Below are 15,049 nucleotides of genomic sequence, written 5' to 3'. Positions count from 1 at the left end.
CTGGAAGAACACAAGGCAAAAGAGTACACCCAGAAATTTATGTTAGAGAGAATAATTATGAAAATTGAGGATAGAGTTTGAAATAAAGTAAAATTGAGTAACAGTAGGTATGAAGAGATCAAGTATCTAGATACGAAATATTGATAATTTGAAATTTGAAAAACGCGCTTATGAGATGCCATCTTTAAAAAGCAAATATTTGTTTATTAATAAAGTTTTCTGGTAATTGTTAAACATATATCTGCATTCAGCATAAAAATTCTACGGATTTTGTAATATAAAAATAAAGCAACATTAAAGATACTACATTTTGCAAGAACTTTTGAAAAAGATCTCAATGAATATGACCCAGTATTACTTTTTATGATCCTAAGTTAAAATTATCACTATGTCGAGTAAATTGGGGCCATTAAAGAAAAGTCATATATCTATAACTGAATCAGCGTAAGCGTATGTTGTACACTGCATATTCAAAATGTACAGAGGATTGAGTCACATTTGGCATATTTGTGTTGTCCTGTACCGGATTTATTTTAAAGATCACAAAATAAAATTGGATTGATTGATAATATTTAGTATAAGATATATATTAATAATTGCCTGTGTCTTGTATATTGAATGCATTTGTATGTAATTGGGTCCATCAATATCCAAATAAATATTTATTGTTGTAGGATATATTTTAGATTTTGTGAGAATAGTCATCTAAAATAAAAAGACACTGACACTGGCTGCAGTTGTCGATTGACACTTACATGTTTTAAGTGAGCTCTGATCTAGAAATGGAAAAACCGACATCATAAAATATTGCTAACATAATAATGTAAAATTTTATATATTTCTAGTTCCTACAAAATATTTGGAAAATATTGTAGCTCCATCATCGCATCTCATCTATCATAAAATCGCTTCTTCCGATCGGTAAGCAATACACCGAATAGGCAAGGTTTCAGCAATTTGAAAAAAATCGTGAGATGTTACTGTACAAAATTCTAAAGATATACTTGATCCAATGATGGAGATATGGGGATGTAATAAAGTTAATTACTCTTGTGCGGTTTTTCCATCTGTTTAAAATTTTTGTTTAGTTCAGATTTTTTGGGAAAGTACAATAAACATTTGTTAATATGATTGATAAGATTTGGCTATATCCCAAGGTGATTAATAACATTTATTTCTTCTTATACCATTTACTTCAACTATGTGATATATATATATGATATACACAATTTGTGTTCAATATTTTCTTCAAATTTTACTTAGGTTAAATTAAATTTCTTCGTGATTGCAAAACAAATTAATAGTTCCGATATGTCACTATAATGACCTAGAAAAATTGGTTTTAGTATCAGAGTTTTGATTTTATTGGCGCTATATATACTGGAGGTACTTGCTAAAAAACCTTACTTGCTGTTTATTTTTTTTTTAATATTTATTAATTGCGGAATATATCTATTTCATTTATAAATAAATTTTCAATCGATTTAGTTAAGAATATTTAATCGTTATATATAACAAAACATAATGAATGTTTCTATGTGCTATGTAAGTTTATAGTTTGAAGAAACTTTGGCTTTATTTGCATTCTTGATTCAAATATATAGGTGTATTATTACATATATAATATTATTGAAAAAGCCGTTCAGACTAACAATTAGTTATCATCTATATATTGCAGATAGATATTAAATAACAAATATTATAAATATTAATAAATATTAATAACAAAAATTTAAGAAGTAATATGAGTGTTATATTTATTAATATATATTATTAAGTCCCATACAGATGGTAAGACTTTATCTTTGGTACGTGTTTGACATTGTTGAGACGTTATCTTATATACTTTCAGATTTGCTTATAGACTACGTCTGCAGAGTTCATTTTCGCGGCGAATTTTGTAAACTTTGGATATTGCCTCAAACTTATATATTTTGAATCTCTTAAAAAATATAATACTTTAAAACATTATTATTGAATTAATTTTTTCAAACTTTAATTAATAATTTGAGTAATTATTTAAATATATAGTATATTTTATAATTTTAGAATTTAAATTTAATAAGTAAATTGGATTTATAAGAAATGTATAAACAGTGTAAAATTTATTAAAACAATGTATTTATTAATAATATATATTTTTAGTAAAATTTTATAAAAATAATTAAATTTGGGACTAACAAATAAATTAATTTGCACATGCCTAATTACACTCAGACTTGGTCTCAAGGATCAGATCATGTCTGGTTTAAATTAAAAAAGTACTTAGACAGGTGGTTAGGTTTTAAACCCGGTTACATATATGTCTATAAATGCATTAATTTTATTTAGATATAACATGTCTTCAACATGACGAAGATAATGTTTGATCGTCTATAGGACATTTGTGAATACAACGTTACATTAATCAGATACGAGTATATGCAAATGTCTCAGTTAATTCACACAGCTTATATAGATTCAATCTGGCTTATATATATATATTTCTTTTAGTATGTACATTTTAAATGAATACATATCGGATATACATATATATATTAATATAAACACAACATTATTTTATTTATATCCTTTAAATTGGTAAGTATTATATTATTTACATATTTTATTTCATATAATAGTTATATATGTATATATATATATATATATATATATATATTCAATGAAGTTGTTATAGCAAAACAAATATATAAAAAAAAATAAATTAATATTTGCTGTATGAAACTAATAAGTGTATGTACATCTATAATATGTATTTACACATAATAGATATTTTTTAAATACACACATTTTAATAAGATATATTTTAATAGAAGCATTTCTATATTTCTTATATTTTTGATAAATAAAAAAAGAATTATAGCAAATTAATATATGATATTTTATTATTTTGTTATATTTTACTGAGTACTTTGATTATTGTATCGGTTTATTCGTATTTGTTAAATTTATATTATTAATATTATAACTGTTATTTTTAATTATATTTTGTAAATATTTAACGATTAAAATAATTTAAATTTTTATCTTTTTAAATATAGTGTACATATTATTTAAATAATATATTTTGTGATTTAAAAAATATTAATTGCAGTATTGTATTTCATTATAATATATTATGTACTGTGCATGGTAAATATATTTATTTATTTATTGCATTTATTTTATATATTATATACTATGACTGTTTTATAACTAGTGTTTCATTATATTCATTAATTATATAAAAATATTATTCTTATAAATACTATAATTATTTATGTACGTACACAGCAAATAAAATAAATTTGTTAAGTAAAATATGCATCTTTTTAAATATATATATTTTATTAATATATATTATGATATGAAGAATATTTTTATGTCACACATAAATATTAAAATAATAATACATTTTTATATAACAATGATGTTTTAATAATCACATCTTATAATTTAATTTTATTATTATATGTAATTATCATTATAAATATATTATAAATATATTATATATTATTATATTATTATTATTATTTTTATTACTGTTATTATTATTATATTATTATGTTATTGTCAATCTAGATTTTTGAATCAATCAAGAATAATAATAATATATTTAAATTGACTATCTTATAGGTTTTGTTTTTCTTAAACATTTATTATATATATTATTCCATATTATATGTATATATATAATTCCATATATATATGTATTCATATATCTATATTTATAATATAGATTTCTTATTATTATATATTGCATAAAAATATTTTTTAATATTAATATAATCTACAATTATTCACAGGAATTAGATTAGTAGCCGCTATAGTTTCTATCTTATAGATAGATTTTTGTGTAAATTTTGAGCGCATGAAAATATATGTCGACATATACATATGTGAGTGTGTATTGTCATTAAAAATATGGAGAATCTATATTTTGTTGACAAAAGTGTTTGGGCTGTGCGGATATCTATTCGGTGAGGTATACTCTCACCAGTCTCATTAGCATTTCTGAAATTCTCTTGAATATACGGCGAATTGAACGTACATGTCGCCTTTACAAGTATATAGTGGAAAACATATGTATTTTATCATGCAATTTTCTGCGATATATGCGATATATGCAATAGATAAAGTAGTTGTGTACTATATATAACTTAAATGATGTATTTATTTATACGATAGATTTGTCGTATACTTACAATTCTCTTTTCAATAAGATTCGTTGCTATTCTTTTCTCAATATTGTAACTCCAAATGCTTGTTTTTAACTTTTAATTTAAATTGCCGCGTCCATACATAGAATAAATAGACTATTGCATAGATTCAGATTTAAAGAATGAGAAGAACGTGGTTGTTTGTATCGTACATTAATTCCTAAAATATGAACAAGATGTGCAAGTTAGCCCAGGGAAATATGGTAGTGTTATTTTTGAAAATTCATACTATTTATAAACAATTGTTTTTTTTTTTTCTTTTATTTTTGGTTTCTCATCTCACTGATTTATATCTTCTTTGTTCGAATTTATTTTATTTTTTGGTTTTTGCTCTTAAAAGAAAACTTTTATTTGTTATGTTTTCAAATCAAAATTAACATGTTTACTTAGAGAAGCTTTACTGCTAAGAAAGCAAATATTCAATTAAGAATTTTACATGTAACACTTAATTTTAATTTTAAATAAATTTTTACTCAATTGTATGTTGTTTTAAAAATGTTGAACTCATTTACATTACACTGATATTTTCAATAAAAACAAAAAATTAAAAAAAAATAAAAAAAGTAAATAAAAAAAATTAATAAAAAAAACAAAAACATTTAAAATTTCACCAATAATTATATTAAGTGCAATTTTTATATTTATCAAATTTTAAGATTTTTCACTTGTTTCAAAAATAAAATTTTTTTAATATTCAACATTTTTTAATTCAATATTTTAATTTGAAATTATGTCTCTGGTTGTATTTAACCCTAGTACACCTCCGCTTACATAACTAGCAAATGGTCGCATATGTCGTTTCGCTAACGCTGATCGTCGTTGCGATCGTCGATCTATTAACAAACTAAATTCTGCTCTGCAGACCGATTTATAATGAAACGATTTGTCGCTATGTTTAGTACTGAAGCGAATTCTTCAGAAATACATTCACGTTTGTCAATGTTTTGCCGTAAAATAAAGTTTCAACACTCCCGACATTTGCCAACGAAATAGTTCTCAATGCGGTAAGCCATTAACAGAGAAAAGTGTTGTCTCGTCGGAGAGAGTGTCCTTTTGTTACAATAAATTTTCATTGTTTATGGTAAAATTATTTGATCACATATAATATACGTTATAAGTATATTTAATTATAATTTCAGTACAGTCTAAAAACTTAAAATATTAGGCATTTTACGTCATATTTAATAAATCTAAATTGATACTAACCTTTCGACTAAAACTTGCGAAATTTAAAAATCTAACATAAGTCTTAGTAAAATATTTCAAATAAGTAGACTAAAAAGATATATATTTAATAGTAGAAAGGGTCTAATGTTTTTTATATATCTATTTTTTTTTATCACAAACATTAACTGTATACATAATGTTTGTTAACACTGCAACTAGTGACAAGAAAACTAACGAGTAGTTAGGCTTTGACATGTTTTTACTAAAAGATTTTTAAAACCCCTACTTCAATTTCAATGGCAATTAAATCATATGTAGTCGAGAGAGTAAGCTTATGGCATTAAGAAGACTGCTAGCTTCTTCGTTAACATGTCTCTTTCTTGCATGTTCTTTAATTTACTCAGCAACTGCTGAGATGTTTAAGTCTCGGTGAATATCTACCTATGTAACGTAGATATGCTGGACCGTTAACAATAATTTGGATAATTCTATTTTGTAGCTGTTGAATTATGTTGATATTGGATTGGGTGGTATAGGTCCAATTTTTTATAGCACAAGACATATCGTAATTTGAAATGTTTTTTTAAAAAAGTGTTGACTTAAGTTGACCTAAGTACTCATAGTAACGTACTAATTGAAACCGTACGCTATATTCGAAGAACCAACTTGAAGGTAGCAGTCTGAAGCATTTAGTGCAGGATAGCGTCTTTAAAAATTATAATGAGAATGAAATTATTAAATCTTAAAACTTCGTTTTGGAATTGAACTCTATCAAATTTGAATTGTGGACTCGAGTGCTAATATATAAAGTCAACATTCACTCAACTTTCGTCTGTCAAATTTCAAGTTCTGACAATTTTTACTGCTTATTCGTAAATTAATAGTTGCACTTTAATTCGTTTTGCTCACTAGCAGTTCAAAAATTATATACAATTGCATGTTTCTGACCCATAGATTTCCAAACACCACTACTTATAATTGATTGATGGTGTGTGAAATAGCAGCGCGGTCAGTTCATTAATTTATTTAATTAAAAGTCAAATTTTTGGACATAAAAAGTTCTTCATTAGGTAAAAGGGTGTAAGTTTTTTATTCGAAATAGATTTTAATCTTACAATCTAAAACTTTTAATTACTTTGTTTTTAGAAAATAATAACATTAAAATTAAAGAGAAGCTTATATATAACAAAATAAATAGTATATTGGAATGAATTCTCAAGGAAATTTTATTGAAAATTGAAAAGAATTATGTTTTATTTTTACTCATTGCTAAGAACCAACTTTATATGTGCAATTATTATTAAGGCTAGAATGGTTAGAATAAGGTTAGAATAAACTATATAAAGAATAATCTATATTAAAATATATAAGCCAACACTAAATTGTAGCCATTTTATTCATTCACAATCATGTCTCATTTAGGAGGTTATGCTCATTATAGCCATTAATTAGAATGATGTACAATACAAAAATTTTGCATATAAATGAGCTCATTATCAATAAATCAGTTCATTTTAGGCGCAAAATGTTAAATGCAACCCTTAAATAAAAATTTCCCACAAAGGAAATCATCAAAATTTTAATTATGTGCCATATGTTTTATATGTAAGATGTAAACAAACAACATATAAACAAAGCTGTCAACAAAACAGCTTTATTAAGTATTTAAAAAAATCTTTGTTTTTATTAATTAAATATGTAAAATGTATATAAAAAATATATGTATATGTAAAAATGTATATATACATGATATATAAAATGTATATAAATGATTTAAGACATCAATTATATATTTAATTTTTTTGTGTGGTATATTACTAAGTGAAGTTTATAAAACTTCTGGCAACTGCATAAATGAGCTCATTATAATGTGAACGTTCACTCATTAATATAAATGACCAAGTGCATAAATTAGACAGTGTGAATGTACTATTAGCTAATGTCACTATTATTACAATTGAATTTATCAAAACAAAATAATAAAATACAGTTGTAAAGGTAGATCTCAAACTGTGACGCCATTCTAAAGTTCTATTTTTCGTAAGGCCATTGAAAGAATATTATTTAAATCTGTCCGTAACCATCTCATTACTTTTTTAACCATCGAAAATATTGGACAATGGTTAGTGATGAAATTCTTTGTAACAAAAACTTCAAAGAAAATGGAAATCTCTACCGTAATAGTTAATATGTTTGGTAAATATGTTCGCTGAATCCTCTCAATCTGTTTTGTTTTAAAGTGGACGTACAGGGTTTGTAGACCGCCCACCTAAAAGACAGTCAAGAACTGCATTATATTACATTACAAAATTATTAAAAAAAAAAAAAGTATTATGCTGAGCTTTCGTAGAAACAGATAATTATTGATTATTAAAGTAATGAAAAATTTTAATATATTATAATATCTCAGTTCCCTTCATATTTGGACTATAAACATTTTGATAAATTTAAAATAAATAATAACTTAAGATTTTATAACTATTGATATGAAAATTAAAATCTCTAACTTGAGGTTTTTAGACCTTCGGTGAGAATATATTACTACCATAACTAAAATATTCTCTGAAGATGACTATCGAAAATAATCAAAATATCGGAAAATATTTGAATAAAATAATTTGTTTTAAATATAAATAATAAATTATAGTGTTTCTATTTTTAATTAAAATAGAAATACCATAAATATTCTAAATAGTCTGCGGCAACCAATGTAGCCTAAAGTCCATCCATGATACTAGGTGGTGTAGTTTGAACTTTAGTTTACTGCATAGAAATGTGGACGATAAAGCTATGACTATGTTATTGGTAGGTTCAAAAAGAGCAAAATTAAGGTAGCAACGTTGTTATCTACATATCGTAGTCGAAATCTGATATAATGTAAACGTCCATAAAGCACATTTTGTCAAATTGCTAAGTTAAAAGCATTTGAAATAAGATTAAATTGCTTTCAAATACCGAAGATACGGAATATATGTAAAATGTAGTTTACCCACAAGTCAATTTCATTGAGAAAAACATAAATAATTTTCAACTGAACAGTACGTGGTACGTTGCGTTTAATAAAGGGTGTGATTGGAAAGCTTTACTAAGCTTTAATCACATTTTTCTCGAATTAATATTTTTTTCAACAAATTTATAATATTTTAATTACCTATATAAACAGTATATAAAATGAAATTATACTTTATTTAAATATTTTTGTTTTTATTTTATGAAAATACTAAATGAAAAATTCAAAAGTTAAATGTTGCACCCTGTATTTAAAAGCTTTTGTGTGCAGATTTCCGCGCTTTTTTGTTGAAAGATATAGCTTTGCGTTATATTTTAATGCAACCCTCAATACGGAAGTTTTGATTAAACAATAGTATTGTATGTCGTGTAATACTCGCATTTCCATCTTTCACTCTCTCCCTCTCTCTTTCGCTCTGTAAATAAAATGTTTGTTTTTATTTTTTTTAATGTGTGAGCTTTTGACTTGTTGTTTTCAAATGTTAGTAGGATTTTACTAAACGTGACAGCCATGAATTTTTTATTCGATTTCCTTTTATTTGAGTTAATATCCGTATAAAAGCTTCTATGACATTGTTGTTGTTTAAAAATTAAGACGGGTATGGCGAACACTTGCAAACAGCTATGGGCGAGCGCTTAGTTGTATTTAAGGTTATAATTTATTATTTAAAATAGTTATAGAAAAAAATAATGTTTTCTGCCTTGTTTGCTATACCTATCATAATAAAATATAAACGTTTTTAGACTGTAGTCTCTCAGCAACTAACATTACCTTTATTAATATAAATCTATTTATCAATTTAATTTATCAATTTCCTAAAAGTCACAGTAAGACCTATTTGTAGGACCTGCTAGAGTTCTTGAAACTAGTATATGATTTCATCAATATGTCGATTTTAAACTCCTGGATTCACAAAAAATTTCTGCAGTAAATTTCAATGGTTTAGTTCTAAAATTTTAGACTAAACGCAAACTGTTTAGTTTACAGAACAGCTGTAAGAAAGAAAACTCCTCTCTATCTTTATCACGAACAGAATCAAAAAATGAAGTATTTGTTTATGGCTATTGTTTATTTGACTATGGTGACTGAACTTAAGTTCACACAAAAGAAACTAAAAACGAAAAACAGTTGACGAATTGTTCGTTTCTGTTAAATGAAACAATTTTATATTCAGTATAATGTTTAAAGACAATTATGCAGACAGAATATATTTTCTTAATAAAAACTAGTGGAACTACTGGAACTAATCGAAGGGTTTTTTAAAAGGTAGTGAATTATGACAATAAAATTTTTATTTTTAATTATTTGAATTTTTCAAACACCATTCAGGTGTTTCGAGTATTGCTACAAATCCATTATTTGTGTTGTTTTTAAAAACTATTTCTTATTCATAAGATATTCGTAAGAAAATTTTTTATTCGTAAAAAATTTTTTAAGACAGCAAGTACCAAGGGTCGACTTTTACCCTGTCAAAGCTAGTTACCCCTGTCAATGTCAGTTAGTCAATTGATTCAAAGCCGTACTTGACTTATATTGCTCTAATTTGTTCTTTTGAACATACCTTAAAATTTTATTAATAAATTCATTTACAGTGTTATATTAGAACGAAATTATAAATCAGCTATACTTTTTCGTTTTCGAAAAAGTGCATTTTCCTTTTTGAAAATGTGCATTTTCCTGTTCGGAAACTTCCATGTTTCTTTTCGGAAAAGTACTTTTTCCGATGAAACGAAACTGTTTTGTGTATATAGAAAAAATTGAAAAGATTTGTTGATATCCTATATAACTATCACTTCAGACGTGACTATATGCTATAAAATCTTAACAACATTATAGTGAAGGATCTATCAGTAAAAATGCATTTTTCTTTTTGGAAATGTTCATTTTCCCGTTCGGAAAATTCCATGTTTCTTTTCGGAAAAGTACTTTTTCCGATGAAACGAAAACGTTTCGTGTGTGCAGAAGCCATCGAAAAGATTTGTTGATATCGTATACAACTATCACTTGAGACGTGACTATATGCTATAAAATTTTAACAACACTGTAGTGAAGGATCTAACAGTAAGAGTGCATTTTTTTTTTCCGAAAAGTGCATTTTTCAATAAAAAGGAACCGTGTTCCATACAAAAGCCACCTAAAAGATATTGATATCATATACAACTAGTTCTATAGACGTAATAACTTAGGTTCCTTTTGTTCAAATACTATAAAATTCTTATAATAATGCAGGGAGGGATCTATTCTAAAACACCCTGTTTGTTTTGAAATTCATTATTTTACATAAGAAAACTGTTAAATATATATAAAAAAATTCTATATTCAGCAGATGAAGCAGGGAAAACTGTGCTAAATCTAATATTTTTTATAATTGCATGTGTTTAATAATTTTAAGTTGCCCACCTCTGTGTATAGCTTTTCCTTGATATCCAAATTTGTGCTTTCCTATATTTGTACAAGCACTAAAACGTTTTTACTGGAGCAAAAGCTTTAATAAGTGCAGCAAAATATTCAGCTGCAGTTTTCTTTTTGTGGTCAAAACATTCATATTTATATATTCCGATATAATTTAATTTAATTTCTTATTAAACAACTGCACTGAAAGTGCCTTAATATAAATAATATATATTTTATAAAAACAGAAATTCATATTAACAAATAGCATTGCCATAAATTATTTAGAATTGTATTTTTTATAAATGTCCGGTCGAAAGAAAAATAAACAACGGTTCTCATGCGATATTTGTGTGTAAATAATGACATAATAACGCCTTATCCTTGACGAAGTGGGTCTGTACTAATTCAAGTTTAACAGTCGTACTGAATTACTGTTGAATTCTAATTGTTCAATCAAAAGAAAATTGTATTTTCTGGTGAAAACAAAGTGCAGAGATATCAATTAAAAAAATCAATACCACGGCTAGACAACAATATTCGTACGGAAGTCTTGACTGCTGTTGCGTGTTGCATGGAACTCACGTCAAAATATTATAATATAATTATTATGTTGCCGTTGGCGGGAGGATTGGGAAATAATTCAAAAATGTTGGCAATCAAGTAGTTTGGCATAAAAGATATGCAAATTGTATGCAACGTTTAGTCATAGTAGTATAATTTTTGTAAACATGGTTGATCTGAACACTAATCCCTCAACGCCACCGGCAGCTGGGGAAAATTCAAAAATAAAAAGCTTGATGGGACGTACACCTGGTATTGGGGTACTCAAGTCGAAATTTTTAACAGTGTTAGGAAACAGTAATGAGTTATTGAACGGAATTTCAAATAAGGTAAGAAAAGTTCCAACATTTCACCCCATAGCTAGTGGCCTTGATATTGACCACTAGGCATTAATATGACATGCCAATTATATATATTTTCTTCTACTTTTTGTTTCACATCGTGTGTGTGCATGGGCGATTGTATTTCCTTTATTCTAATAATTCTTTGTCTGTTCATACGTTAACTGCTGAGCACTCTTAACCAAACAAGCACATGAGCTTTTCTTTCTAGGTCAATGGCAAGTTTATGGTCAAGGCTAAGGTTTACTAATATCTTTCGAAAAAACAAACAATACTAAAAAATATATTAAAAAATGAAATGATAAAAACAAATTTAGATAAACTGACAGGAAGTGTAATAAAAACGTAATCGTTCGATTACAATAATTGTGAAGAATTATAGTCATAAGCAAAAGTCATGCGATATTCGTCAATTTATACATATTAGAATAAACAGGACTGTTAGAAATTTTATATTCCACAATGAAGAATATTATAGTAAGATTGCTTTAAATCCAAAAGTTTATTTTTAATGAATAAATGATGTAAATTGAATAAAGTGAGCTGTTTCAGATAACGCAAAGTATCCACTATTAGTGTTCTTTAAAAACTTCTAATAGTTTAGTAGTCGGTTTATAATTTTAGCCATACAAATCTTAGGAATTGAAGTCTGTTAAATTTGCACTATGGGTTCGCGTAACAAAACCAACGTAAATTTTATTTTTTCAAATTTTAAATTTATTTGTCAACCCGTAAACAATAATTCAACTTTTGCTATATACATCACATCATTAAAAATTGTTGTTTTTGCAAATTAAATTACTTATGCTTATTCCTCTTTTTTCATATTTGGTTTGAACCAAATTCAAAATAGTTTTGTATATTAGTCTAATTTTTTTAACTTCAGAGTAGCAAAAAAATACTCGCAACTTACGAAAGAAGACATGTGAAATAACAATAATGCTCTTAAAATCTTCAGAGTTAGGTTTTACTCGCAAAAAATTTTAAGTCTTATGGTTCAGTGTAGCCAAATCAGTTTATTTTGAATGTTCACTAGAAATATGTTGCGAAATTTCAGTCATCCGTTAAAGTCTTATTAATATTTCATTTACTTATGAATTCAAATACATAAATAAATGAATAAATTAGAATATAGCAGATAAAAATGCTTATTATATATTCATCGTCTAATATTCATTTTGTCTTAAGTAGTTCAAAAACTCTAACTCAAAATTATCGTGTTCACTTAACTTACCGCACTGCCGTTCACTGCCAGTTGAGACTACGAATGGTTACACGAAGTAATTCTCCATCTCATGTAATGGTACGGACAGCTGTGACCGACGATATACACTCTCCAATCGTTTTTATCGAGCCTGGTGCCTGGTATCAAAGTCAATGCGATTTCTTATCGGGAAAATGTTTCGGAAGTTGATTTAGAGCCGTGGGGACGTAAACATTTCGGTCGTAGACCATGGACGTTCCAACAAGATTTGGCACCGGTCTCGCTTTCATAAAGCTCGTGTGAATCAGGAATGGTTCGCACAATAGAGTTTCGAATTCGCTAGATGCAAATTCGACAGACTATTCCAACTGCGTCGGGCCATTTTGGAGGTGTAAGGTGTGGATGTGCTGAAGAAAGCAATTGTTCAGTAATGAACCAAAATACCAGAAGATCACATATGTGAAGCATACAATTCATTTTTTAACCGTTTGAAAACTATAGTCAAGGCAAAGGGTGCCACTTCGAGCTAGAGTTAATGGATTTTGAAATTTTGATTGTTTTCCCAAATTTTTGTAATTTGAATCAATAAAATTAATTTCACACAAAAAAGATATGGTCCCTTGAATAGGTAATACTTTAATCGTCTAACCCTGTATACGTACCAATTTTGGAAAACTACTACGGCTTTTAGAACTGCCAAGATAGGTGAATTGCACCACATAGTGGTATCTTATCGATTAATATTACTAGTATTCTGTTTTTCGAAACTATTCGAAGCACTACTTTTAAAATGTTGCACTCAGTTGCTGAAAATAGAAAGCTAAAAATGATCTAATTAATTCGGGTTTTGAAGTAAGCCTTCAGTAATAAATCAAGTGTGTATGATATATTATAAAATAGAAGACGCTTTCTAAAAAAGAAAACAACAGTTTTCGTAGATGTGTCGCAGATGTGGGATCTGCTATTGGATATGAAGCTTAAGCCAATTAAGATTAAATCGATTTTATGAGATAGTCGTATTCTAATTTAAAGGTAAATATATATGTATTAAAAACGAAACGTATATACGGAGTTTAACAAAATCATTGTTGAAGTAAATGACCTATTATATTATTAGACAAATATTTAATGCCGAATAAGTCAGTGACAGCCCGTTTATTTGAAAATAAGATTTTGCCTATTTGTACATTATTCATATGGCTTAGAAGCGATAATGAATAAAAATAATACAAAGCATGAACGAGTAGAAACTGAGAGAATTTGGCTAGCGTTAGGTTAGTGTTAGGTATATAAAGCACCGCGACTAGGAGATCTGCCATGTACAAGCATTATCCTAAAAAATCTTATTCAAGTCCTGTTATCCTTAAAAACATTGCTAATTCTTATTTGTCTGTTATTTAATTTGTTATATATTTATTTTATGTGACAGAAGAACGCCAAATGCTTTACAAGACGAGTACATTCTATATATTATATTAATATATATATGACCGAAAATGAAGTTGGAACGCTAAACATTATTTAATTAATTTTGTTAATTATCTTAAATTATTTGGATATTTTGTGAATGCAGAAAAACAATATAGAAAATATTAATTATTTTTTTTCAAAATTTTATGTATATTAAAAGATTATAAATTGTTAACTAAAAAAGTTTATATAAAATGTAATCTTAAAAAACTAAAAGAAAAAACTTTATTTGAAATCATTAGATCCTAACAAAATTTGTGTCTATTTTATTTTTATTTTACTTAATTATTTTTAGCAACATTAAAGACCTTTTTTGATTCTATATCGTTTTAGCTCACATTAAGCATCAGTTCCAGCGACTCGGATTATTGTGACGATGATGAAGAAGTTCCAAAATGTAAAATTATTTAGAGTTATTTATTAAAATAAATTTTAAGACTAATAAGCTACTTTTTTATAGTTGATGAAACAATTGATTACACAAAAATTGATTTTGAGTCTCGTCGCATGAAGGCTCGTCGTGCACATGAAGAAATCATATCAGGTGAAAGCGAAAGTTTCTAAAATATATATATATATTATTTCTACTTTTAATCAGTATATTATAACATTATCTGACTTTTTAGGTCGTTATCGGCATCCGAATTTAGCACCTAGTGAGTGCCAATAATATATTTTTTCATCATAATTATAATATAAATAT

The 15,049-nt window shown here is 26.5% G+C and overlaps 2 protein-coding genes across 8 annotated transcripts in view; one reads left to right on the top strand and one right to left on the bottom strand.

The window, feature by feature from the left end:
- LOC119687885 (E3 ubiquitin-protein ligase lubel) overlaps positions 1-5,114 on the bottom strand; it is a 47,907-nt gene extending 42,793 nt beyond the window's left edge. For 3 of the 6 annotated variants that reach the window (XM_038102418.1, XM_038102419.1, XM_038102421.1), the window contains exons 1-2: positions 4,971-5,114; positions 4,185-4,359 (exon numbers count right to left, since the gene is read on the bottom strand). The gene's annotated coding sequence lies outside the window, so the exon portion shown is untranslated. The remainder of the gene's footprint in view (positions 1-4,184; positions 4,360-4,970) is intronic. The other 3 variants (XM_038102420.1, XM_038102423.1, XM_038102422.1) reach the window with 3 other exon arrangements.
- LOC119687887 (uncharacterized protein KIAA0513) overlaps positions 1-15,049 on the top strand; it is a 37,360-nt gene that overhangs the window by 18,527 nt on the left and 3,784 nt on the right. Inside the window, exons 1-4 of one of the 2 annotated variants that reach the window (XM_038102428.1) lie at positions 11,059-11,660; positions 14,680-14,743; positions 14,807-14,890; positions 14,973-15,002. In XM_038102428.1, coding sequence (XP_037958356.1) covers positions 11,499-11,660; positions 14,680-14,743; positions 14,807-14,890; positions 14,973-15,002 — 340 coding nt within the window. In that variant the 5' untranslated portion in view covers positions 11,059-11,498. Of the gene's footprint in view, positions 1-11,058; positions 11,661-14,679; positions 14,744-14,806; positions 14,891-14,972; positions 15,003-15,049 lie in introns of those variants that run through there. The other variant, XM_038102429.1, reaches the window with a different exon arrangement.

Source organism: Teleopsis dalmanni, chromosome X, assembly GCF_002237135.1.
Source record: "Teleopsis dalmanni isolate 2A chromosome X, ASM223713v2, whole genome shotgun sequence".
NCBI lineage: Eukaryota > Metazoa > Arthropoda > Insecta > Diptera > Diopsidae > Teleopsis > Teleopsis dalmanni.
Note: the sequence above shows the minus strand (reverse complement) of the source record. Positions and strands in the feature narration are given on the sequence as shown.